General features: G+C 33.4%; 1 protein-coding gene across 2 annotated transcripts in view; it reads right to left on the bottom strand.

Moving 5' to 3' along the window:
- LOC128982476 (serine/arginine repetitive matrix protein 2-like) overlaps positions 1 to 25,230 on the bottom strand; it is a 37,326-nt gene extending 12,096 nt beyond the window's left edge. Inside the window, exons 1-9 of one of the 2 annotated variants that reach the window (XM_054401438.1) lie at positions 25,170 to 25,230; positions 10,106 to 10,194; positions 9,291 to 9,388; positions 6,018 to 6,102; positions 4,062 to 4,261; positions 3,556 to 3,940; positions 2,849 to 2,977; positions 1,850 to 2,516; positions 793 to 922 (exon numbers count right to left, since the gene is read on the bottom strand). In XM_054401438.1, the coding sequence (XP_054257413.1) occupies positions 793 to 922; positions 1,850 to 2,516; positions 2,849 to 2,977; positions 3,556 to 3,940; positions 4,062 to 4,261; positions 6,018 to 6,102; positions 9,291 to 9,388; positions 10,106 to 10,171 (1,760 nt within the window). In that variant the 5' untranslated portion in view covers positions 10,172 to 10,194; positions 25,170 to 25,230. Of the gene's footprint in view, positions 1 to 792; positions 923 to 1,849; positions 2,517 to 2,848; positions 2,978 to 3,555; positions 3,941 to 4,061; positions 4,262 to 4,433; positions 4,459 to 6,017; positions 6,103 to 9,290; positions 9,389 to 10,105; positions 10,195 to 25,169 lie in introns of those variants that run through there. The other variant, XM_054401439.1, reaches the window with a different exon arrangement.
- Positions 25,231 to 27,784: the final 2,554 nt, after the last annotated feature.

The raw sequence follows: 27,784 nt of genomic DNA, 5'->3' as shown, positions 1-27,784 counted from the left end.
CAGTTTTAGTAAAACTTCATCTAAGGAGGTAAGGTTATGTTTTTATGGCTTAAGCAATACTTTTAAATTATATCATGGCTATCCGAAAAATGTGTCAAAACTACAACGTTAAAAATCAGGAAATAACGTAAAATTTCATTTGCATAGGAATAAAATTGCTAAAATTTTCAATACACTACCATTTTGTTTAAATAGTTACGAAACCTACTTGATAAATTGTGTTAAGTTTCAAAACTGTTGGTACCGGTACATAGGCGGATAAGAAATATAAAATCAAATGTCTAAACCCTCAGTTTTTTGTCTATAGTTTAATTTAGTAGCCTAGGTATAGAAATATAATACTGTATGTATATAATGAAAAACCACCTGAACTAATTGTCTTGAGGTGTGTTTAGCCCCCTAGGCCCTACATCCAACTTATTTTACTTAGCCTATAAGAGACATTTTACATTTAAACTTGACAGAACATTTATCTAATTTGATTCCCTAAACCTTATTAGGGAAATTTTTTGCACCCTTTTTTATGTTGAAGTACAGCTGCCTACCTCAACTGCCCTCAAATGACTCCTAGAAGATACTGTTCTCAATTTTAAACCAATTGAACTCAATATTACAAAACACTATTTATGAAAGTTGTAAAATCTTTTTTGGGTATTCAACACTGGATTTTATTCAGTGAAGGGCAGATTAAGAGGGTATAACCAAAAACATTCAGTGGACCTACATAACAAACATTTGGTAGGTTAACATCATACACCCAACTCAGTCAACAAAAAGGTATAGTGACAGTACCTTTTGTCTTTACTGTCCATCCTCGATTTCTCCTGATCCTTAGAGGAGTTTGAAGAAGTGAGGTCAATGAAGTCACAAGTTTGAGTTTGGACTTCTACGCTGTGCATTAATGGTTTTTCCTTAGGTACACCTGAGTAAATACAGTTCTAATAATAATACCTTATATGAGACTCAGACTATTCTATATAACAGGAAAAAGATCATTTACCACTTAAAGCACATATGTATAAACAGAAACTGCATGTAACCTAAGATTTACACTTTTTTGGCAGTACCTACCTTTATTCCCTACATTTTTAAGTAGAAAATATAGGATATAAAACCAGGTAAATTAAAAACAGATATACCTCAAAATACAGGATAAAAATCAGTAATAGAATCTGGCAATACTACTGCCAATCTTCATATTGTTTCATCCATCGCTGAAAGTATTCTTGGAAGCTAGGAAATTGACACAAGGTGGTTCCACAAAAGAAATTAAGTTACAGGGTTTTTTATAATGCAATCCAAATTACAAGATGTAGGCCTACCATAAGACTCTTTTTAACGACAAAACAAGCTCACATTTTGGTATCACCAGCTCACATATTGGTATCCCTGTTTACTGTACTTTGTTACCAATCAGCTGAGAGCTGATATGCATTGTTGCGAGGTTATCTATATAGATGAGTTTTAGTGTAATTGGGAATTTAATATGAAAAGACCCAACATGGTATTTTTGCAAACTCGAAGAGTTGTACATTAAAAGAAAATCATTGGTTATGCTAAGAAAGGTTTGAAATAAAGTTTCTAGGCGTAATTCCAGTAGGCCTACCTAAGAAATCAATTTAGCCTATATTTATCCTTACGTGTTCTGTAGTTATGATTGACACCTTGTTTACTAGCAGAAAGAAGCCAAGTCTAAACACAATAATACAGTACCACAGGTTGTTTTAATGTAAGTGGTAATAACTGGAATTAATAGTGAAGCTGCATCGAACTTAGACGGGTACTCTTCCCCCCCATCTAAACTGTTTTCTGTTAAAGGATTAGGTACATTAGTGAAACTGATCCTCACCCTCTTGAGAAGTGGAGTCTGGTTGAGCAGGGGGTGTAGGACAGGGAACAGGAGAGTTGGCTCTACTGCTTTCTTGACTGCGGATTCTCTCCCTCTCTTCTCTCCTCACTCTATATTCTTCTAGGTTCAGCTTCTTTTTCTTCCTAACGATTTCCTGTTTGTCCATTTCACACTGAGTGCTTGCCACATCACTATATACAACCGGTGAAGCACACTGATTAGATATTTCACTAGAATTTAAAGCGTCTTTTTCTACTTTGATGTTCTTTTTAAGAACCGAAACCATAGGTATATTTTTACGAAGCAATGAGTTCTTATTTCCTGTCACCCGAGTCTCATTCACTAAACTAATACTTTTTTGTCCTATACCGTTTTTGAAAACTATCTTGCTTTTTGTTTCATTGACTAAAGGAACTTCTTCTTCACTGTTTTCGCCGGATTCTAAACCCGAATCTTTTCTAGACCCTGTGTCACAAACTCTTCCAGAGTCTTTAGAAATCTTGAAATCTGGAAGACGTGAGGATGTGTCAGGAGTGGAGCTCTGGCTAGGATACTCGGAGCTGTCAGACATGTAGTAGCTGCGTGAACTGCTAGCTGTGGAGTCGCCTCCGTTTGTACAGTAGTCGTGGTCCAACTGAACTGATTCTCCACTCGACCCTCCTGTTATCTGGACAAATAAATCACAATCTTATAAAAATCTTCTTCAAGATTAAGTTACATAAATTTAGACAACTTTATTTTACAATTAAGAAAAACATCTGCTCAAAAAAATAGCTATATTCAGTTATTAACTACTCTAATACAATTTTGACAGTAACCATTTGGCTACTGTATTTTCTAAGACAAAAAGGAACTTGACAATATGTGGCTTTGAGGCACATGAATCGTAAATAAAAAACTGTACTGACGTCTTAGTTTTCCTCAGGATTAAATCTCAATGAAATGATTAAAACTATGTACACGTCAGCAGCTTTTGATAGTTTGGGTAGGCTAATTTACCAATTTAAGAAGTTTATTTCTTGAGAGAGTAGCTCCAGCATCCTGCATTCTAGTGGCAGCTTTGCCTGGACGTTTGTTAGGCATGGCAGGTATGACTGGTATAACCTTCTTGTGGTTCTCACGAGAAGCCTGAAACAAACCACATGAACAATAGCAATCATTTCATTATCTTTAATCAAATAATTTGGCACCAATGGGTGTCTCAATGAAACAATCATACTATATTTAAGTTTATCTAGATGACTACCTAACAACATTATGCTTATCTTTTGTTAATATTCCAATGAAAATGCAAGTCTAAAACAAAACAAACAGAATCTACATGTGTAATGGAACAGAACATAATATACATTACTATTACATAGTAAGTGGTATAAATTGATAATGTTTTAAGAAGGCCAAATTTTTCTTTGCAATACAGCAAATCCCAAAAAAATTAAACCATAAAAGTGTACTGACAGGTTGGGCACCTTTCTATATGGGTCACTGAAATGACTACTGACATTTCCTTAACGATAATATTTTGTACATAGGTGTTAATATTTAAACTGTGTTTCAGAAGTAAATGTTACTTGTGCAAACAGGTTAAGTTGCTTCTAATGCTCCTGAAGATGTAACTATTTTCAAGCGATTTCTCGTAATGAATCATTCAATTACGAGTATGTCATAAATCAAGAAATCATCTAAGTTAATGCAAAAGCTATCACCTTGATTCTCTGTATAACCTCCATTGGAAGAGCGTCCCGGATGGTCTGACTTGAAGGTCTGGGAGGTGAAGGGGGTGTCTGAACTGCATTCACCTTCTCTGTAGCCTCAAACTGCTCCAGCAGACTTGTCAGATCTCCAGCCATCAGTAAAGGGACTTCCTCACTCTCTACAGTTTCCACATCTACTTCTTTTTCTGGTTCCTCTTCAACTTCTTTCTTCAGAAAGATATGGGGTTTTTGTTGCAAATTATCATTACTTGCCGCGGTCTTCACACCTAATTTTGTTACATTTGACGATAACTCCAATTCTTCCTGAAAGGTTCCAGTAGGTTCTGGTTCTTTTTTGATGATTTTCCTCAACTCTGTAGTAACGGCAAACGCCTCCCTGTGAAGAACATTATTTTATATCAATGTGAAAAAAAAAGAAAAATGACAAAGAAATCGCATTTCACAACTTGGATATTATTCAATTTGCTGAAGCCTGATCAAAATACTTATTTACTTACCTATATTTCAATGTCGCCTCTGTATTCACAGGTGGATTGGTCTTTGGTGTTTCCAGAGGGAACAGTTCATCTATACTCGGGTCAACAGCCGGGGCTGGAGTAGGTCTGGCACAAGATGTGTCTGAGCTTGGGAACATTTCAGGAACTTCCTCTGTGGTGTTGTTTCCAAGGGGAACTTTTTGCCTGATGGCTTCAGGCTCCTGTATTAACAGCTAATTAGTAAAAACTTCCAATCCAACACTTTCATAAAACATTAAATGTAGCCTATTCAAACAATTGTCTAAAGGTATTGTACCTCAATTTAATATTGTTAGCATTTTATATGCCAAGTAGAAGAAAATATACATGTATGAACACTTTACAAGTAAATACCTAAGAGAAGTTTTTGAATGTGGTGTAGCTTGTGTTATTCGCGGAAGCACTGACCATGTGCTCTGGATGCAAGCCAACTCTCCCTACTCTTGTTGGCACCGGACAAAGTACTCAAAAGTTTATTGGAGACAAATTAAAACATGTTTCAATGTTATGTTAATTATTACTTCAGACATTAGGTTGTCGCATTAATGCATATTTACTTAAGGATTTCATGTTTCTAAAAAAATAAAATTGAAACCAGCATTTCACTAACATAAAATAATATTTATAATTGGAAATTCTTATGGTAACAGGTACTATTTAACAAAAGAATTAAAATAAATCAAGCCCAAGTTTTAATGAATGCCTAGACTCAGACTACTAAAAATTGCAAAAAACTGTCACAAAATTCAATTAACTTGATTTAACTAACAATTTCTGTGAGTAAGTTCTGGTTAAAAAGTTTAAAACAAATTAAACATTAACAAACTTCAACACATTAAATCAATTTACTCACTAGTAGGTATAATGGCAATTTACCCACAGTTTGGATTTTAATGTGTGCTACCAATTTTGGAAAAAGACCCGGAAATATTTTGAAAACATTTAACGCGAAGACCCTAAATGATTATTCAAAGAATTTGAGTTGCCTAATAGTTTAATAATAAATGTGCATTACAAAGGATAAGACCAACGATTCTCTGATCAGAACTACTATATAGCATGCTTATATCATCATAGGTAGGCAGATGGCCCTTGCAGTGTCATCATTTGAGAGATTTGTTGGCTACTTCCTTTCACACAGTAAATTAGTAGGCATAAGGTAATCAATGGTAAAAATAACAGTTACTTCTTTGAATGCAATTCTGTAACCATTACAACTGAGTGAAATTCCGACAACTTCTCTCAATGTCTAGGTACGACAGGGACTATCAGTTGCCTAGGTCCTCTCACATGAGAACATCACTGCAGAGAACATTCAAAGTAGATTGTAGATGCATATTATTTTTATGAAGCATAACAATGCATTTAACTATTTTTTACTTTCTAAAGCACTATTACACAGGAAAATTTTCTGAACCTCTCACTCCTGAAAACTAAACAATGATCTAATTTTAAACCTGCATAGTAAAATTTTTACCAAATTATACACATAATCTATAACAGGGTGTCTAGTTTATTTCAATTTTAAAATTCAAGACTAATTCCAGACTTTTTAAGACTAATTAATTCCAGATTTTTCAAGACTAGTTTCGATTCTCAATTCTTGATACCGATACCAATTTTTATAGTTCAACCAAATGTTCTAAATCTACACCCTGTCTTTATGTCATTGGTCATTGTAAAAGGTAACGTCATCGTCGTTGTCTGCGACCGCGGCTAAATCATAACATCTCCTCCCGACTTTCCCGCTTTTCCCAACTACTAGACACCCTAGCTATAATATCAAAATTTTTTACCTCACCTGACCTATTCATCTCATATAGAGATTTAGATGGGAGTTGTCAAAGGAACATCAAGATGGAAAGGTGTCAGAATTGCATTTAGGCTATGACTCAAAGCATTCTAAACATTTATACTTAATGTAGATCATTAGTGTACCTGCATATAGTCAAGATGATTTTGCCATTCATGAAGCATTTTTTGAAATTCTTCTTTTTGTGCTTGATCCTCTTCTCCGACTTCACTGAAATATGTGTCGAATGATAAATTGATTGTAAGCTAGCTAAATCCTAAACATAAATTTTCAAACTTAGTTACTTTATTTTAAAATAGCGTACAGATTTACTTTTAAAATTTAATTTTTGATGCTTTGAGCATTAGAAATTGTATTGCTTCAAATAAAATCAGGGCATGTGATTAAATTTTAAAACAAACACCTATTTCACACTCAAAATCGTGGTTGAAAACAGTGCGAAACGCTGAAAATCAACACATCTGTTTTGGGACAAATCTTTTTGTTCAAATGCATGATTTAGTCTATTAGGCCTTTACACATTATTTTCCCATACGGCACTTTTTTGGCAAGTAACGCTGTTTTCTCCCCGAAAATCTGTTTTGAAAAATAAAAAAAAAATTTTTTAGTGACAAATGTTTAGATAAACTAAAATAGCATATTCTCCCCCAAATTGTTATTTTACTGAAATATATTAAACTAACTGCTTACAGTACAGTTACTCTTAACTTAAACTAACCCTAACCTAGACCCAGGTTAGCATTTTAGTTAATCTTCATTTAAAAATAGTTTAGGCTATTTGAAACAGTTAGGTTAGGTTGGTTTAGTTACTCTAACTTAACTTAATTCAAGCTAGGCTGAGTTTAGGATTTTTATATCTCTTTATCGTTATAAATCCATTTGGAGAATAAGATTAGGTTAGTTTGTGTTCAAACCCCTTTAAGCGATTTTCAATGGAAATTTTAGGGTGAAATAGGCATTCCCGCCAAAAGTGCCAAAGGAGAAAAAAAGTTCAAAATGGGCCAAATAATAATAATAAGAAAATAGGCTATTATAAAAACAAAGTACAAATTTTCTAAAAAAATTCTGATTTTCAGCCCTTTTAAACTGTGATTTTTAGGGAGAAATAGGCGTTCCCTCCAAAAGTGTCAGAGTAATATGTGTTCTAAATAAGAAGTCAAAATAATAAAGTTAAAAATATTTTTTACTTTGTTTTGAGACCCTAAACTAATCAAATACAGAGGCATTGACAATACACTCGATTACATGGTTCTTTTAAATTTGTAAACAAATAAAAGCAGACGGGAGTCCAGAGTGTTACTGACCCTGAGATAAGCAGCTTAGATTTGCAATACATACGCGGCAAAAAACACCAATAATTGTGAGCAGCACTTGTACAACTACGTCAATAAACAAATTTTATCACACACTTTGACCTTGAGATAACACAGTCTGCTATGACCCTGCTTGATTCATACTACTTGGTATGTTTCTCTACTGTGTACAGTAACAGCTAATTGTTGACTCAAAATAAAGTGAATCAATAGTAAATCTGAAGCTCACTTAACGTTTCAGTTATCAGGAATGTTTATGGTTATTGAGTGGTGTGTGATAGCTGTGGGCCTACTAAGATAGCGTACTGTGATTCATATAGTTTCCAATCCAGTAATACTAAACATTACAAATTAAATTTGAAACATTTTTACCCTTTGAATGCATTGATCTCTTTTTGGTGAATTTCCCATATAGGGAATAAGCTATTGCCGTAGGTCTCGTGGTAAGACCTAGACCTGGGACCGATTTTCATTTTGAGGACCCCAGAAGCTAAAAACGCCATCCGGTCAAATTTATATATATATGTCCGTTAGCACGATAACACAAGCAAAAATGATACGATTTTTATGAAATTTAGTATAAATTTGTCAACTTATTCAAACAAGTTCGAGAACCAGCATGATTGGACTGTGGGAACGGGGGTTTATAGAGTAAAAATGGGTTAATTTGCAATTTGTTTCCAAACCATTTTGTAGAGCATAAAAAATAATAATTTAGGCATGTATATTGAAGCACTTTCATGCACTTATTAAGAGTCCTTGGAGGCTAGTGGCCATCTTGGGTTAATTTCAAACAGCTGCTTACAAGTTATTTACCATTCCAAATTTTTTCCCATAGTGATTATAATTTAAATATCTAGGGCACTGTGGGATTAGAAATTGTCTTTGTAGTTTTGTAATTGTTTTTTGAGTTAGAACGTATAGGCTCCATCGACTCTTTAAGGAAAAAATAAAAAACTGTAAAGGTAGGCCTACTTTGGTATTATAAGGAGGTCACTTATTTTACAGCGCGCTGCTGTCGTTATGTTGGGTTATCATAAATATGTTTGTAGGCATTTCCTTGTTTCATTATGATACCAGATGAGTCATACTTTCTATTTAAGATAACCCAACCTAACATAACCGCTGCAGCACACTGTATAAGGGTGGCTTAAACTTATGTTATTTAAAAAGGGAATAAATATTACATTTTCAAGGAGATATTTTAACGAAACTCCAATCAGTCAAATGGAAATTTGCTTAGTCTGCAGGTTTGCTGTGGCGGGTTAAAAATGTTGAAAAACCTAAAAGTGAAAACTCAGTTGTCCTATTCAATAGGCCTACTGTTTATTATATTGAAAATCTTGTAGGCCCTAATGAAGAATTTAACTTATTACAAAACACTAATAATACTTATTTGTTAATTTGTTAAATTATCCCTGTTAAATAAAATATGACACCAGATTAATGTCATATTTGACCTGCATAGCCTGAATATGCTCAAAGCAAGATTTCTAATTGCAAACTTAAAAATTAATTTTTAAATATATATACTTTTAACCTAAATAAAATAAGAGGTGTTTCAAACTAAATAATATCAGATAGAACATAATTTAAAGAGTTTTGTTTTTAATAAAAATAAAATCAACATAGGATGTGCATTCTACCAGACATGTATCGTTGTGTCCTTAACCAAAAATAAACTCTTCATGCTTGCCAATTGGGTTCAAGCTTTAAGTAACATCTCTGACCGGTGGTAACCTCGTTTTAACTAGGCCTAATGATTTACTGTACCTTCTTGCACAAAGTGATAAAAGGTGTAATAATAAAAAGTCAAAAATGTAAACTAATATAAAAATGAGTGTCATGTTTGATCAATTCGTATGATTAAATTTAACAATGAATAACATGAAAATGTCAAAGTACATATTACTGACATGTTGACTAAAGAATTCCTAGACAAAATCAGTTTCAGGTCAGATACTATCTAGCAAATGAAGGAATCATCACAGAATTTAAGATGTATCCCAAAATTTTTCATCATTCCTGAAACATTTTGTTGCATGAAAATTAATGGTTCCTTTTAATAATACAAGATTTACTTACGTGTCATCGTTTGAAGGCCACAGACTATCATAATCAATAATTTCGGGTACTATCATCTCCCCAAAAAGTATGTGTTCGTTGGCGTCAAGTTCATGACCCTGAAATTTCATAAAATAATTTATGAAACATCATATTATTAAATTGCCTATAATTAAAAATATTTCTAAAAACAATAAATGAGAAAAACAAATACATTTTATTTTCAGATCTTATCAAATTTTTATTTTATTAGGCCTATATTTTTTTGACTTGTAGGCCTAATCCTTTAAGATTTGAAAAAATTCCTTCCCAGTTTAAATTTTTTAAGGGGAAACCGCAACTGGATTGATTATTTTAGCATACAAATAAGCATAAAATATAAATAAGTGATTCTTTATAGCCAATACTGTAAAAGGGTTTGATGCATTGCAAAGCCACAAATTGATGGTATTGTTGAGATTACAGCACTAACAAAAACAATATCTTCTAGTCCTTTATAAATAACATTTAAAATAAGCAGACAGATATTTAAAATTAAATCAAACACAAGTTAGGTTATAGGCTAAGTTATAACAAGTTGTTATAGTTATAACAAGTAGGTAAGAAAATACTCTTTAATCATAGAAAATTTGGTTATTTTCATTTAAACACAATAATCAACACTGTGATACATTTTGCTTATCAGCAAGGGTGCTTAAAACATTGTAGCATTCCAAAACTAATAACTGACACTGTGAATAAAATATTGTGTGCCTAACCATTGTTTTATCTACCAGAAAGGCAGTAATGTAACTTATCAATTAACATTATAGTAAATATGAAATTAAAATGAATACCTGATTGTAAAAAGGAGAAGAGAAATGTTCTTCATCATGAATGGGGTTTAGGAAACCAGTTTCCATGTTGACTGGATATACAGTTGAAACTGCAAAAAATAGGAATATCATAGCAAAATATTTTATAAATTCTACTTAGTGACCAATGGAATGTTTGAATATAAAGCATAGGCCCACTTTTTGTAAAATAAATATAACAAATTATTGTAAGGTAATGTTGTGTGTCATAAGGACATGAATCACCATGCCAGATTAGAATTAAATAAAATACCCCCGCCGCAGAAAACCTGCAGACTAAGCGAATTTCCATTTGCCAGATTGGATTTAATAAAAATGTCTACTTAAAAATATGACATTTATTTCCTATTTAAATAGAATTAGTTTTACAAGTACCTACTTAGGTTTGCTGCATCAGGGAGGATAAAACTGTTTTTTTTTTTTTTTTTTGTAAAATGTTAATAGTTAGTCTATATATATAAAATCCAATGTATGTTTGTATGTTTGTATATTTGTATATTTGTATGTTTGTCCTTTATGGACTCCAAAACCGCTCGACAGATTGTAATGAAACTTTCAGGCATTATTAAGCATTATTCAAGGATGGTTTGTGTGAAGTTTGGTGCAGATCCGTCGATAGGGCTCCGCCCCAGTGGCTCTGGAGTTTCCCATGTTAACCTTATGAGTACGATATTTAAATGGAATTAAAGAATCTTAACAGCTGGTGCAACTAAACAATTTGATTCTGTGATGTTCAATAGCATTAAAAAGTTAATAGGTTTACCAACAGGGTGCAGCACTATATTTATTTTTAATTTATGAGAACAGTTAATTTGCAACCAAAAGGTGAGTGAGCGTACCGAACGAACTTCAACCTGGAGGCGAGTTAGCGTAGCGAACGAGCTAACCTGAAGGCAAGTGAGCGCAGCGAACGAGCTCCAACCTAAAGGTGAGTGAGCGTAGCGAACGAACTTCAACCAGGACGTGATTGAGCCATGCGAACGAGCACATCTTGAAAATGAACGAGCATGTGACATAAAACCACAATAGGACAGGACGACGTCTGTCGGGCCAGCTAGTAAGATATAGGCCTAAAAATATTTTCCAAATTTGATCAAAATATGTTCATAAACAAGCAAACTACAACAGTTTACTTGTTCTCCATGAGAATAACATGGGAATTTTAAATTAACATTTTTTTTTTTTTAATTTTCTCCGTAACCATTAGGCGCATAGTAACGCTTCAATATAATAAGTTATTTGTTTTTTTGAGCTCTACAAAATGGTTTGGAAAGAAATTGCAAAATTTATGGTTTTTTGGTCAAAAATGGGAAAAACCTATTTTTACCCCACAAAACCCCCCCGTAAACCCCCGTTCCCATAGTCCGATCATGCTGGTTCGCGAACTCGTTCAAAGAAATGTAGGTTTACACGTTCATACCAAATTTCATCAAAATTAGATCATTTTTGCTCGAGTTATCGTGCTAAACGACACACACACACACACATATATATATATGTATATATATGTATATATATATATATATATATATATGAATTTGAACGGATGGTGTTTTTGGCCTCTAGGGACCTCAAAACAAAAAAGTAAATCGGTCCCGTGTCCAGGTCTTACCATGAGTACTACGGTAATAGCTTATTCCCTATATGGGAAATTCGCTAAAAATACAGCCTAGGCCTATCTTTCATTGTTGTGTCTGTACCACACTAATTTTTAATTAAAACAATCATATGGTTTATTTGCTTAACATAAAATATTAATTAGCTATAACAAAACCCCAAAAAATGAGAATCAACAAGCCTGCAGAACATTGAAACGAGACACAGCAATTATAAGAGCTTGAGTTGAAATCATAAAAAACCCTAAAAATGAGAATCAACAAGTGGGGTAGCGGATTTTTATCCCCCTGGAATTTTACCCCCTGGGCAAACGTGACGTCACAAACCAGGGGGTAAAATTCCGGCCGCGAACTTTTTAGTTTCGCGACATCAGCTCGATGGATTAAACGCGCAATTAAACATATATTTTCACGGTTGTGAATTTAATCAGAACACATCAAATTATAAAAACCTAGAGTGTACGGCCCGGATTTTTACCCCCCGGAATTTAACCCCCCGGAATTTTACCCCCGGAATTTTACCCCCCGGAATTTTACCCCCTGGCTAGATATAAAAATTAGTGAGAATGATTACTTATCTTCATTCTGTTTTAATTTAATAGTAAACATTTTATTATTAAGTAGCCTATCTTAATATAGGTTATCTTTATCATTACAAACTATAAATAGCACATGGTTTGTGCCTGAAAAAACAAGAAGGTTGTTGTACAACTGAAACTAAATACATTGTTTTTCATACTTATTAACATGGCCTATTACTTATTTACATACTTATTAACCAACAGTTTGCCCCAAAGGCAAATCCCGAACATCAAAATTAAACAGCGAATTTGTTTGACTTAGTTTAGATTACAAAATAAATAAATAAAAATAGGCCACTAAATAATGAAATGTTTACAATTAATTAAAAACAGAAATAAGAAAAGCAATTATTCAATTTCTAAAATCGGCCAGGGGGTAAAATTCCGGGGGTGGGGGGTAAAATTCCGGGGGGGGGTAAAAATCCGGCCCGTACATTTCAGTTGTCTAAACACTAGTTATATGGACAGGGGGTAAAATTCCGGTTTTTATCGCTAATTGAATTAATCACGCTCTGACTATTTTCATTAGACTTCGAAATCCGTGGGGGTAAAATTCCGGCCGCGAACAAACTTTTGGCCACTCAGGTTACTACGTCATAGTGACGTCAGCTTTGCCCAGGGGGTAAAATTCCAGGGGGGTAAAATTCCGGCGACCCCAACAAGTCTGCAGAACATTAAAATGAGACACAGTAAAAATTATAAGAGCTTGAATTGAAATCATAAATACGCCGCAGCAAACCTCCTGACTAAGTGAATTCCCATGTGCTTGATTTGATTTTCAATTTAAAATCTATTTCAATGACATGAGGTTTAACGAGTACCTAGGTTTGCTACTACAAAGAAGGGTAATAAAGTGTGGTTTTTTTTAGTAAAACAAGTTAGTATAAAAGAAATAGATTACTTCAATATACTAAATTATTTGTTTTTTTAAGCCCTTCGAAATGGCCTACAGAGAAATTGGGAAATTGTATGTTTTGAGAGTGAAAAACAAGAAAAACCTATTTTTACCCCATTAAATCCCGTTCCCATGGTCCGACCATGCTGTTGCACGAACTCGTTCAAAAAAATATAGGGCCTAGGTTTACAGGTTTGTACCAAATTTCATCAAAATCGGATCATTTTTGCTCGAGTTATCGTGCTAACGGATACACACATGCTAACGGATTTGAGCATTACATGTTCCGCTCCCATCGGCTTAACTCGGTCTACGCGTCATTAGTTTAGGTGACAGGTTGTGATTATTGATTCTTAATTGATTTTCATTGTATAATGTGTATTTTGGTCGGGCTTATGAAAACGTATTGCCATTAGGCACCTTTATCCGTGAAATTTATGGATGGCTCTCGGCTTATTTTTACTTTACCATATTACAGTTGTATGTTTATGAGGAAGTCTGCTGAGGCCATGACCGCCACTGCCATAGTTGAAATAATAAAACATATTTTTTAAATGTAGGCCTACTCATGTTTACAGCAAGTGTATCTTATTGTAACCTATCAAAATATAAAGAAAAACACTAATTATGTTTCACAAATCAGAGGTGATTGAACAAAGCTCTATAGGCCCCTACTTCACTCTAGCTTTTCATGTACAAATACCGTAACTTACAAATCCATGTTTTTTACACAAAGGAGGTGCCAATCTTGGGTGACTTATGCCTACAATTGATTCATCCTACCGTAAGTTAATTGGCAAATGGCTATTACAAATAAGTTACGATTGATGAAAGCCGCATCTACACTGGCGTTTGTAAAAATGTTCAAAACTTGTTGTTAACAAAAATCAAACATTTGATGTCCAAATCCAGTGAAGTCATTCAAGATTGTCTCCACCCAAGTTCCCCCAACCACTGCTGTTTGTAACAATGTTCAAAACTTGTTGTTAACAAAAATCAAACATTCAGACAGCCCAAGATTGGTAATAAAAATTTAGCATAAGCTTGGCCTCAGGGATTGTCTTACATCCAAACAGATTATTAGGCACTCAGATCTCTAAATTTAACTTATTAGGCTACTGTTGGGCAAAAAGGGCACTTTTCAAACTATATCTCTTGATCAATCACCTGATTGTGTTAAAACAAAAATAATAAACGGTATCAGCATTCTGACACATACTTTCTCCCATAAGTTTGTCAACAACCTTTATCATGTGTAAGCGGGGAGAGTAAATATACGGAAATGGGATTTGTAAGATTTTCTTCAGAATTTAAAGGACTATAACATACTAAATTTTTATCAAAATCGTTCGAGCCAATATTGGGAAAATATGATTTTCCGTTATTTTATGGGGTTTTTATGGGGAAATAACATAATTTACAATAACTTTTGAACAGTAATTTTTACAGAGATGGGATTTGTACCATTTTGTTCAGAATATAAAGGACCATAACATACTAAATTTTTATCAAAATCGTTCCTAAGGCCATTTTTGGGAAAATCTTTTTTTCCGTCATTTTATGGGGTTTTATCGGAAAATACCCATTAAAAATAAAATATCTAAGAAATGAGAAAAACTATCAAAATTGTAAGGATCATAACATACTATGTTAAATAAAAACGGATCACGTTTTAGCTATTGTTATGTAAAAACCACAAAATGTTCAGTAATCCGAACTATTTAATAGTCCAAACTACCCTCGGTCCCAATTAGTTGCGATTAGGCTTAAGTTGGTTCTACTATAGACCTAGTTTTTTTTATAATTACCCTCGACATTTTACGTGGTAACAATAACAAAATTGTAGACCTAAGTTACGTCAAAAAATGTGAGTATAGGCCTAAATAATTTATAAATAAAAAGCTTTTTTAAAACAAAACGTTTTTAAACGCACTAAAAAGTAGAAAATAATTTATAAATATGTTGAGAGTATAAATACTTGTAAGATTTAAAACGAAAAACGTGGGGTGCATGCAATAGATAATTTACAATTACCTTTACCTATTGAACTAATGTATTATTATCAATTAATTGCATGCACCCAAAGTTTTTCGTTTTAAGTCTTACAAAGTGTTTACACTCTCAACATATTTATAAATTATTTTCTACTTTTTAGTGCGTTTAAAAACGTTTTGTTTTAAAAAAGCTTTTTATTTATAAATAATATTTTCTACTTTTTAGTTTTTAATGTGTGTGGATGCTAAATATATTTCAAGCATCTATATCAGATTAGGACAGAGGCATGTGGGAAATCTAAGGTTTATTTGAGTTTCTTTTCATATCATTATGTATTGGATTGGATGTACGGCCTACCTACTAACTATAAATATATCAATCTTTTTAATTATTGTTTACTTTATAGAATATTAAATAAATAACAAATGACATTATTAACAAACACCTTTATTTCTGCAATCAGATTGTTTATCTTTATTTTGAAATATTTGTTTGTACAGGGTGATTACCGAGAAACGCATGTTTTTCAAATAACGAGTACTCAGGTAATTCAGAGCAAAAAATGTATTTATGAGTGGAAAAACAGTGTGCACAATATGCAATTTCAGAATAAATTAATTACAATTTAGCATTTAAAAATTACATTTCTAACGTGGTGGTTAGAGAACATTGATAATTTTACGGGTCGCCTTCTGCTTTGATACAGCGTTGAAGGCGTTCCTTAAAACTTTCTACGGAATTTGCTAACATATCTCTAAGAATGGCGTTGATTTCCTGGCGAATAGCTTCTTTAAGTTCCTGTATTGTTTTTGGTTTGTTTATGTAAACACTAGATTTTAAAAATCCCCATAGAAAGAAATCCGGAATTTTAAGATCTGGTTAGCGCTCGGCCAAGTGACACCACCAAAACGTGGAATAACTCTTTTAGGTAATGTTCGCCGAAGGAATTCCATTCTAATGCGAGCTGTAAGGACTGTTGCCCCATCTTGTTGGAACCATACGTCATTACGTATCTCGACACGTTGATGGCACAGTTCCGGCAAGAAATATTCTTCCAACATGTCTAGGTACCGTTGTGGATTCACTGTCACTGCTCTGCCGTCGCGGCTAGGGAGCTGTTGCAAGGCGCACTCTTTCAACTGTTTCAGGGGTACTAACTGTCCTTGCCAGTCCAGGAGGTTTTCTCTTAAGCAGAGATCTAATTGAGTTTTACATTATGTATCCAACGCAATATCGTGTTATGATCAGGGGTAGCGCCATGCCTTGCAATGTTAAATGTGTATTAAAGTCTCGCTGAGTCTGAGTGACTGATTCACCATTTGCGTAATATCGTCGCATGACAAACATACGATGCTCCAGGTCCCACATCTTGGCAAAAATTGAAACTGCACACTTCCCCCTACACATCGCAACAACTTCTGGCCGTAGCCGAACGTTATTCCTTGTGTACTACGAAAGTCAAAAACATGCGTTTCCCAGTAATTACCCTGTATAAAGAATCTCTTGGGAGCAGAACCTGTACCTCTTAACCTCTGCTTTTTGAACTGTAAAATTTAAGTATTTACAGCTGACTTTAATTAATTGATATATTTACATTCTTTCAAAATGTAAACATGAAAAATTTGGAAGCCAGTGGGGCGTAGCCCAAGGGAAATATGAAAATTAAATTATATAATATTGCATTGTTATCCATTTGTGAGCTATGTTTCAAGTTTCAAGTCTCTAGCTCATCGGGAAGTATCAAAATTTTCAAGAAGGCGAGTTAATAAAAACAAGCCTGTGGGGCGTAGCCCAAGGGAAATATAAAAATTAAATGATATAATATTGCATTGTCTTCCATTTGTGAGCTATGTTTCAAGTTTCAAGTCTCTAGTTCATCGGGAAGTTAGTATAAAATTGATTGCAAAATTTGTACCGGACAAGAAAGCGAGCTAATAAAAACGTTTTAAAAAAGAAAGACTATCAACAAAAAGTAGCCTAGCCTACTTAGCCAAAGTATGTCTAAAGGATTGTAAAAATAGTAGTAATAACTTAGGCCCTAAGTAATTGTTTCATAAAAAAATTGTTCATGAAAAATTAATTTGAAATTCGCTTTTGATAAGGAATTTTCGAAGTGATTACTATAAGGCTATCCAAGTTAAGATAAACCGGCTAGTTTGATTCTAGTCATCATTCTATTGGGTCACATAAAATAGGTCTACTGCACGTAATAATAAAGGGGAAACTTGTGCCTGTGAATTACATGAGTCATTGATTATCCTGCCAAACTCAACCCTCACCGGAGAGAGTTTACAACTCCCGATTATAAGTGGGAGATATTTCAATGGATAATTCCAATAAGTTTTACTAAGGGAACTATTTGAGGCATTGAAAAAAAAGTTAGTCAAAAGAATAGGCTAGCCAAACTTAGGTACTTAGGCGTTTGTTTGTAAGGTTATTATTTTTCAATACATTTAAAGTAAACTTACCTGACTAACAAAATAAATTATTTAAGTTACTAATTCCCCTTTATTTAAATATTATTAGCCTAAGTTAATTTATTATATTATGCCATAGATTAGGGAAGTTAAAGTTTAAGTTGGGTTATAATGAACTGACTCATTAATTTACGTTACCTCCAGACTGTTTTATAAAATAACAATATAAAATACCCCCACCGCAGCAGACCTGCAGACTAAGCAAATTTCAACTTGTCTCATACATTTTTACTAAAATATTTCCAAAAATAAGACATATTTATTCCCAATTTAAATAACATTAGATTTAACGAGTGCTTAGGTTTGCTACTACGAGGAAGGTATTTTTTGACCATATGTCAAATAGGATGAAATAAATAAATTTGCCAAATTTTATCAATATACATCCATAAACAAGTAAACTACAACAGTTTTCATTTTCTCCAACATGGGAAATTTAAATTACACTATTTTTGAATTTTCTCGTGACCGTTGGGCATACAAGAGCACTTCAATATATACTTAATAAACTATTTCTTTTTTTAAGCTCTACAAAACGGTTAAAAAAAATTGCAAAAATTTTTGTTTTTAGGGGGGAAAATAAGAAAACCCCATTTTTACCCCATAAATCCCTGTTCCCATGGTCCGATAATGCTGGTTCGCGAACTCGTTCGAATAAACGTAAGTTTACACGTTTGTACCAAATTTCATCAAAATCGGATCATTTTTGCTCGAGTTATCGCACTAACGGACATATATATATTTATGTCCTTTTTCATATATATATAGGTATATGAATTTGAACGGATAGTGTTTTTGGCCTCTAGGGACCTCAAAACGAAAAAGTAAATCGGTCCCGGGTCCAGGTCTTACCATGAGTACTACGGTAATAGCTTAATCCCTATATGGGAAATTCACTAAAATGTTATTTATTGTGTTTATTGTGTTATGTTTTGTGTCCCAGATTTCAATTGTGCAAAAACATTCTGGTGGTAGCGAGGTAGCATTAATGAGTCGGTTCATTATAACCTTAATTTTACCTTCCTAAGTTATAATCTAACCTAGCATTAAAACAGAAAAGGCTACTAACTTAGGCTTACAGTCAAGAATCCGTAAAAAACCCGACATACTTTCGCCACACGCCTAAATAAGAGCTGATTAAGTTAAGTTATTTAAGTTAGTTTCAAAACGAATTGATAGTTCTATTATTTGCATTAGCCTACTATATATTGTTGCTGCCTAGAATGGAAAAACTCACTGTTTCTGTTTGCTTAGATCTTGATACATGATACATGATACATGATCTCTCCGTCCGTAGTCCTTTGCCTTAAGGAATTGGACAGGTCAGGGTTAATAGAAAGAATAACCAGCTTAATACTAATTTTTGTCACCGTCTAGGTAACTGTCTATGTCCTCTAAACTTAACTCTACTAGATATTTTTTTAATTCTGATTTGAATTTTGTTAAGCTCTGAATTTCAAGTAATTTTTTCGGTAGGGCCTGGTACAATTTTTCATTCCCATGTAATCTGGTTTGTGTTCAAATTTTGTGAGCTTATGTTGGACTGCATGTGTGCCCTTTGTTCGTGTGTTGTAAGTGTGATTTGTAAAAGTTGGTTTAATGTTCTGTGATTTTATATAGCAAACTGATTCATAGATATAAAGTGAAGGGACTGTGAGAAAGCAAAGTTCTTTATAAACATTTTTGCAGCTGGTCCGAGGCGGCATGCCCAAGATTGCTCTTACTGCCATATTCTGCCAAACAAAGATCTGGTCAAAACCCCATTGTTAGTTAGTGTTTATTGTCGTTGGGGGCCTCAATCCCGGGATTGGTGACTTTTAATCCCGGGATTAATGGGATGGCAAAACCTATGTTTATATTAATTTTTTTGTGAATTTGAGGACTTTTACTTGTACAAAAAATAAATAAAAATAGTCCAATAACACTTGAAACACATATAAGGCCTACTCTTTATTTTTAAGACGTTAAATATATATGAAATGGTATAAGTAATGATCTTTTTTGATTGGAAAATTTAATTATCATTAAACTCAATAGGCGAACGAATGTAGGCCTAAATATATGTTTCAGTTTTTATACGATTTGGATTTACTTTCTGTAAATGTTAGGCTAACTGTATTACATTAATTAGAACTTAATTACAGTGCCTACAAGTTATTTTGAGTTTTACTTTTGACATTAAACGTAAACAGCGCAATTCGTGTAGCAAACATAACATTGCAATCGGAAATTGAAGTAGGTCTATTATTTATGATTGAGCCATAAAATATAACTATAAACACACGATTTATAATCTCATTATTAAGATCGCTTATATTTGGGTCTATAAATTTATCTTCATATTTGGTTATTAGTGTGGTGATTAATTGCTTACAATCTAAAATTACATTTTTCATACCCACACTACTACCAAGCAGATAGTTTATTGTTTTACAGTACCTTAAATTGTTTTATTGCTGTCAGTCAAAATAACATTTTAATGCTGCTACTCGTGATTCTTGGACCATTTTATCTTTTTCTCTTAGCTATCTTTAATCTATCTATTAGTGTGACGTATAGCCTACGTGCGAGTGCGGTTGCTCGTGATTTTTTTTAAATGTAAGTTATTTATTATATTCTAAAGTGTGACATTTCAACATTTATACACTGTAGGAAGAAATACGGGCGATGAAAGTTCCGCGTGGTAATATTTATTTACTTAGAAAACAGAAACATTGTGCAATGTACCTACCAATGGTAAGGCCAGTTTATAACACTTAAGTACTCAACGAGGGGACTTCTCGCTCATTTAAAATGGCTACAAAGTTAATTTAAATATCATAATATTATATAGGCTAATCCCGGGATCGGCTGAGACGAATCCCGAAATCCCGGGATTGAGACCCCTAGTTATCGTAGGTATTGTAAATTAATTTATTGTAATTTACTGCTCTGTTTTTGTTCTTGTTTCAATATTTTACATTGTTATTGAATGTAGCCTGGTATTTCTTGTTGACTGATCTGTTATCGTATCGTTTCTTGTTGTATTGTTAAACATATTGTTCGTTGCTTTTGCTTGTGAATTTTGTTGTACTTACAGTTCTAACTTATTTTGAATTGTCAATGTATAAATTGGCAATTTTGCCGTTGAAATAAATTAAAATGAAATTTCATTCAGCATTAATTCGAGTAAACAGCTGTTTGCTCCCCTCACTCAGTCCTCAGCCCACATACGGACCCGTACAGACCACACCATATTAGCCTACCAACAGTACCGCTCAAAACGCTTCGTTTTCCAGCCACTTAGGAATATCTCCGACAAAAACTGTTTGCATTTTTGGATTCAGTGTGAAAAAAAAAACTGTAAATAGACATATAGGCCTAAGTTTAACAAAATTACATCTTTCCCCAATGTAGACATACGGAATGATTGCCATAAGTTTAACTTTAACTTCTGCATTGTTTCTTATTCTTTAAAAGCGAAAATTTTGAGACGTAAAATTATCAAGGCTATGAGCTCTAACCCTCCGAGTGTCACGCGTCATAAAAATGACGCACAACACACTTTGTGTAGGGTCACGCGTCACTTTTATGACGCACAAACATCGTTTACGGCGAAGGCTCTATGACTGACTGAATCGGATTGAACTGGATCGAGTTAGGTATCGTTCTTTCCGTAATATTCTAAGCTTTCTCCAGAGGTCTGTCTCTAAGCGCTATTCATTTTAGTTCCGAAAATATTGTAGCAGACAGCTGACGTGCGTGTATTTGTAAACAGCTAGGTTCCCCCGGACCGATGACTGATGTGTTTTATTACGTTTATCATTGTTTTAGTGTTAAAAATCAAAAGTAGTGATATACGTGGTGCATTATAAGAAGATTTAAGTGGTTTTGAAGTGCTGGTTGATGATCCTGAAGAAGTAGGTAGTGATATTGATGTAAATTATCAGCCAGATTCCTAGCTATGGTTAGGCTATGCATTCTTAGCTAAACGCTATGTACTGAAATCCGTTTTTCGCTCATAACTTATTTATTTGATAACTTACCTCGCTATATGATTATATATTTGTAATCCTCATTAAATTTAGAACAAAGGGCAATTCCACGGTGTCGGACGTAGATTTCAGACACATTTTTCTGCTATTTTAATGCTTTAAAATTACTTTTTGTAAAAAACCTTAATCTTTAGTATTTTTATTTGAAAGAACAGTTCTTTAAGAACATTTTCATATGTAACATTTTTAAATTTTAAAATCTTTAATGGCTAAAAAAATTTTTTTCTGCGGTGTCGGACGTAGAGTGCACAAAATCGATATTTCTTTTTTCCTTATTTGACTTTAAAAATCTGTGAATTTTAAAGAGATAAAACAACAGAAAAAATCATGGATGTAAAGAAACTTATTAGCTTTAAAAAGAGCCTAGGTTCAAGTTTTTTGGTTCAATAGTTTTGACACAAAAAAAAATCTCCTACGGTGTCGGACGTAGAATTTTTGGTGTCGGACGTAGGTTGTGTGATTTTTTTTAGATTTACAAATAATAGGTAGTAATTAAATGTAAAAAAACGTTCACAATTTTATATGAACCCTTTTAAACATTTATTCATGCATTTAAATGAGCCTGAGCAAATAAAATTACTAAAATCCTCTATACCTGGGTTTAAAATATTTAAATTTCGAACATTTACGTTGCACAATATGGTTTGACATTTTACCTTCAGGGAAAAAGTAAAAGACTGATAAACACTTTACATCTTTTATTAGATATTTTGCTTATTTAACTTAAAAAAGTTACAGCTTCTTAATTCCTACAAATTACCCATTCTCTACAAATTAGTCTCTTTAAAAAAAATAATGAAATGAAAAATTCATGGGCACTTTGGGTTATATGCAAAAGTAAGACATGAGAAAATGTGTTCAAGGGAGCACATCTGGAAGTGGACCGATGATACTTTTAAATTTATAGTGGTCTCTTGTTCCTCCGTAAGGTTCAGGAGGCTCAATTTTCTTCACAATGTCTTTGGCTTTGTACATAATACAGTCTTCATCAGTTGGCCAGAAATAGTATGCACCTGACTTGGAGCAATGCATTACTTTCACTTTGGCTTCATTTTGTTCAACACACTGTACTTCACCTGGATAGTAATCATTATCGTATTTAACCACAACCCAGTCTTTTTGAGGCATTAAATCCTGAAGGTTTAGGTCATTTCTCTCTATTTCGAAACGCTCGCCATACTCCTGTTCTGAGTCATCACTGTCCGAAGACTCCGGATTTTGAACAATTTTTACTTTTCTTTTTACTACATCGTCGCTTGTGTCGCCTACAATTAAGAAATCTTTTGATCCAGCTGCCGTCACATAATGCACTTTGTGAGTGTTAGGTACTGGTACGGAACACTCCCATATTTGCAGACCCTCAATCACTGCTTCTTGAATATCCTTACTTGAAATGAACTTAACTAACATAACCTCAACTTTACACACCAGTGTGCTGTGAACTTTCCCTCCAATTTAAAGATGTTTTTTTCTTGCTGTAAATGTAGTGTGCAGAGAAACAATGTTGCCAAATTGCGAACTTTCTGGCATGCTGTTATATTTTCATAGGTAATGTGTACACTTGAAACGTTTATTGGTTTCCCATCATGTTAGCCTATATGGGTTTTGTTTAAATACTTTAAAACACAGTTTAGGAGATTTAATAACCAACAGTTGTAGCAAATGTTATATATTTTTTTTTACTTTTGAAGCTTACAAAAACTTATAAATTTGGGTGATATGTTTTTATTTATGTTTAACAATGGGGGTGTGGGATAAATTTTACATCTAACTAAACTGAAAGGTTCCTTAGTGCAGGTTAATTGAGTACTATGATAAAAACTCAACTTAGGGTTTTATAGTATATGCAGCATGTTACGGTATTTAACATACACTACCCAATTTTAGTACTTTGGTGTCGGACGTAGGAAATATTTTCTACGTCCGACACCATGATTAAAAAAAAACCATACATGATAGATTTTTTTCCAAACATGGATCATTTAGACCTATGTAAACTTGCTTTGCATACTAGTTTTCAAGCTTTAAAAAAATCCCTCTAGCCACAGTAAAACTAAACATACATTTTTGGTGTCGGACGTAGAATTTAATCTTTCTTAATGTTAAACATCTGTAGGGTGGACAGAAAACCTTTTTCTTAATTCTAAATTGCATTAATATTTAGCTTTACTCTTAAACTATCAAAAAAATAATTCATAAGGCTTATTTGAGTAAATTTTGTTTGTTGGTTATGAAAATAACCAACATGGTTGTAAATCGGAGTGAAAAAAAAAACGGTAGTCTATAAAAAAACATGTATATATTTTTTATTTATTTTTTTTTTTGTAACCAATGTTATGAGTGGAAAGCTACACTAACGAGCTTTCCAAAAATGTATAACAGTAATGGGTTTGATAAAGTTGACAAGAAAGTATAGAGGTTGACCATTTTATGGAATTGCCCCAAAGTGGCTATTTTCAAATATTTATAGGCCTATAATTTATACAATTTCATTGAGCGCGAACTTATTTTTTTTTTGAAAATTTTCGAAATTAGGATATTTTTTTTTACCTAAAGATTTTTTTTTTTTTAAATGTTCCTTATGTTTTATATATAATATTGAAGCCCATGATTTTCCAAACAAAATGGTATATAGAACATTAGAATTAACATTGTTTTAAGCTTCTCAGATCCGTTTTAATAAAACCTTGCAAAGGGGCCAAAAATAGGTGGACATTAAGGCCTAAACTATGGACACTCGGAGGGCTAACTTAGCACTTAGGTTCATGGTCACCTATGCTATTTTACATAGAAATAGCCAATAAGTTAAGTGCTAAATTTACAATATTTAACATCTAAAGTAGAAGTTTTTAAAACCGGATAAGGTTAAATTATATAAGTTAGGCCAAGGCCTGGAAGACTATGATTGAGGATCAAGGCTAGGCCTATCTTATTAGGATAAAACAGTAATTTAAACTAGATTAATTTAATTTAAAAACATAAAATGTCCTAACAACAAAACCATAAAACCAAAATAATAGAATAGCGTACATGTAAATAAACAGTTTGAGTAGTTTTAAACTAATTGGCCTAGGTTACCCACTTCTCAAGGTGAAAGTTAATCGATGAAGCATGCCAATGAATTACATACCAAATTTAAGATAGTAAGTATCCTTTTAAAATTACTACCAGTGAATGAGGGAGGACGATAAGATGATGCATAAGCTTACGATTACTGATTCATTAGATATTCATTAGATATTATATCAATACAAACAATACACTAAAAATAGAAATTTGTACAATCCAATCCGCCGAGTTGGAAAACGTGGTCTGGGTAACGACCATGTAAAACATAGTTTTTCACTGTATATCCTAATTTTATACACCAGAGAACTATAAACTACAGTTAACATATACAGTGTTGGTAATACTTAGTATAAATTACAATAAATATTGATATACTTACAATTATAATTATCTTAAGAACAACACCATGTGGTGTGAAAACCGCGGCCGACTGTCCTAACCTAACCTTAACTTAACAAAAATATTTTCCGTGGTCACGTGGGATGCGAGCTGTATCTAGATTACAGGAAATTAGCATTAGCTCTAAACGTTACTATATAAGTTGTTTAATTTTTGAATGTCTGCTTTTTAATTCGGAAAGTGGTCGATGTATGAAGTTTATATTTTACAACCAGTGATACATAGCTTACTGGGTAGGTTAATAGTGGATATAGTTAAAAAATGTAATAACAATTTTAATCAAACACATGCTTACTGTACTTACTTGATACTTGAATACTGAATCGGTGACCGACAAAGTCGGAAAAGATTGCATCAATTGTAAATTAATAACAACTAACAACGATGGCAGCAGGACAAAAGGTGGGTGGTATGTCCTCTAGCTCATTTATATTATAAAATACAGAGGTCTGCACACCAAATAGTCCGTCAGTGTGACTTTTAAAAGCCCTATGTCCAGTTTGTGGACTTCAGCTGGCAGTGTGTTACAGAGCTTGCTGATAGCCATTTTGGGCCCAGAAAAGACGGCATCTAGGCAGGTCAAGGTCAAGGAGATGGCCAACTGTATGAGTATGGTTCCTATTTTCCATTTTAGCTTCCTTTCAACAAAAGTACGAATGTATACACTTTACTCCCAATAGAAAAAATGATTTTGGCATTTTAAGATCATGCTGGCACCTGCTTTGTTTACCTCTTGAGTAGGCTTGATAAAATCTAACTTAGTTCGAAGATTACGCCTCAAGAACAAAAATGCAGATGTGTTTGTCCATATTGCAATGTGAGGCGTAGCTCGATAGTGAAATAAAAAAAGTTCTCACCTATGCACCCACAACTTCTCATAACATACCCATATAAGACACCGAAACCGTTACTACCACTCAAGTTTACCATTGAATGTGTCTCTATGTACTGTACCTTCTTCTCTGTGTGTCATTAGTTTTGCCAATAACTTTATTATAGTAATGATTTTGTTTATCATAATTTATTTTACAATCTGTTCAAACGAATATGAGAACAATAAGTAAAATAGTTGACATAAAAATGGCAGGAAGCAAGCACCTGTTCATCAACAAGTCTTGCCAAAAATTTGATCAATGATTTAAATATTTACAGAAATCTGTAGCTTAGATCCAGCACATACAACACTTTTTAGTCTGGTCACTCATCCTTCACTCATATTTGGGTTAAAATACGCACATAGTGGCGTCCCCATCTTAAATAATTGATAATTGATAATTGATAATGCACTGACTATTGTCCAGCTGATTAACAGCAAGATTGTTATTCGGATGATATTCTAATTTTTTTTATACTTTTTAAGGTCTGTAATTTCTTCTTTCACTGATTTAATTTTGAAGTCATTCCTAATTGTAGTGTTGGATACGAACCAGGGTGCGCCAATAATTCTTCTCAGCGTCTTAGCCTGAAATTTTATTTTATTTTTATTTTATTTTATTTCAACGGACATTCCATTTTGTTTGATGTGGTGCTATTTGTTAACAAACTTATCTATGTCAATACAGTAGTAGTGCAATGTAGGCTACAGTTCAAGATGGCTAATATTAAATAACAACTATAAATCGTTCAAGAATATCGATGTTGGATTTGCTCGAGGTCACCCAAAGTTGAATTCCGTATGTCTAAATTGGTTTGATCATAACTTTATATAGCAAAATTTTGTTAGCCAATGGTAATTTTGAAGTCGTAACCTAGTAGCCAATTGAGTTTACGAATTTTTAATTCCATTTGCTGTCTCTTGCACCCAGATATGAGATTTCCAATTTAATTTTTTTGTCAAGAGTTAGACCTAAATATTTTAAACTGTCCGTTAAAGCTACATTATTAATGGTTACTGGAGAATTGTATTCTGTTCTCAGAGTAAAAACAATATGTTTGGACTTGTTTTCGTTGACACTAAAATTATTTTATTTTGACATTTAGTATAAAAAAATAAATAAAATATAAATATTTTTATGACAAGATTTTCATCAGATCTTTGAATATTCTACTACATAAATGCCTCTTTACATTTTTTAGTCCATCTAAATGCCTTTCATTTTATTAACAAAATATTAAGTGGTCCAGTAAGGTCGACCTATGCGTTTAAGATAAAATGTGTAGGTCTACTGTGTAATTGGCTAGACCTAAACATATTTTACGCTATCCTGGACAAAATTAAATACATTTATATTTATTTTAACTATGGCTAGGACGACTCGATCAAAGATGCGTGTTGCTTCCACCCTTGTGGCCAGGGACAGAGCGTGAAAACAAGCTTTAAAAATGCACCCCAGTAGTCCATTCTTCTGCGGGCCCGCGGCGGGTGATTTTGCAGACGCGCCTTATCTGCGTGAAATGAAAACACACTCCGTGTGGCATACCTCATTAGATTTAATGCTGCCCATATTTCTCGCACTTTTTCACGCTGCGTTCTTGCGTGAAAAAACGCCCGTGTGGCCGTAGCCTAAGTAATTTATTCTGACGAAACAGGATGCTGATTGGAGTGATGTTCTCTGCCGGACCTGGCGTGGAGGTAGATGGGATCTAAAGTATGTA

This window comes from Macrosteles quadrilineatus, unplaced genomic scaffold, assembly GCF_028750875.1.
Source record: "Macrosteles quadrilineatus isolate MER2022 unplaced genomic scaffold, UCM_ALF_1.0 Scaffold_371__1_contigs__length_84190, whole genome shotgun sequence".
NCBI classification, from domain to species: Eukaryota; Metazoa; Arthropoda; class Insecta; order Hemiptera; family Cicadellidae; genus Macrosteles; species Macrosteles quadrilineatus.
This window is presented reverse-complemented; position numbering and strand designations above follow the sequence as displayed.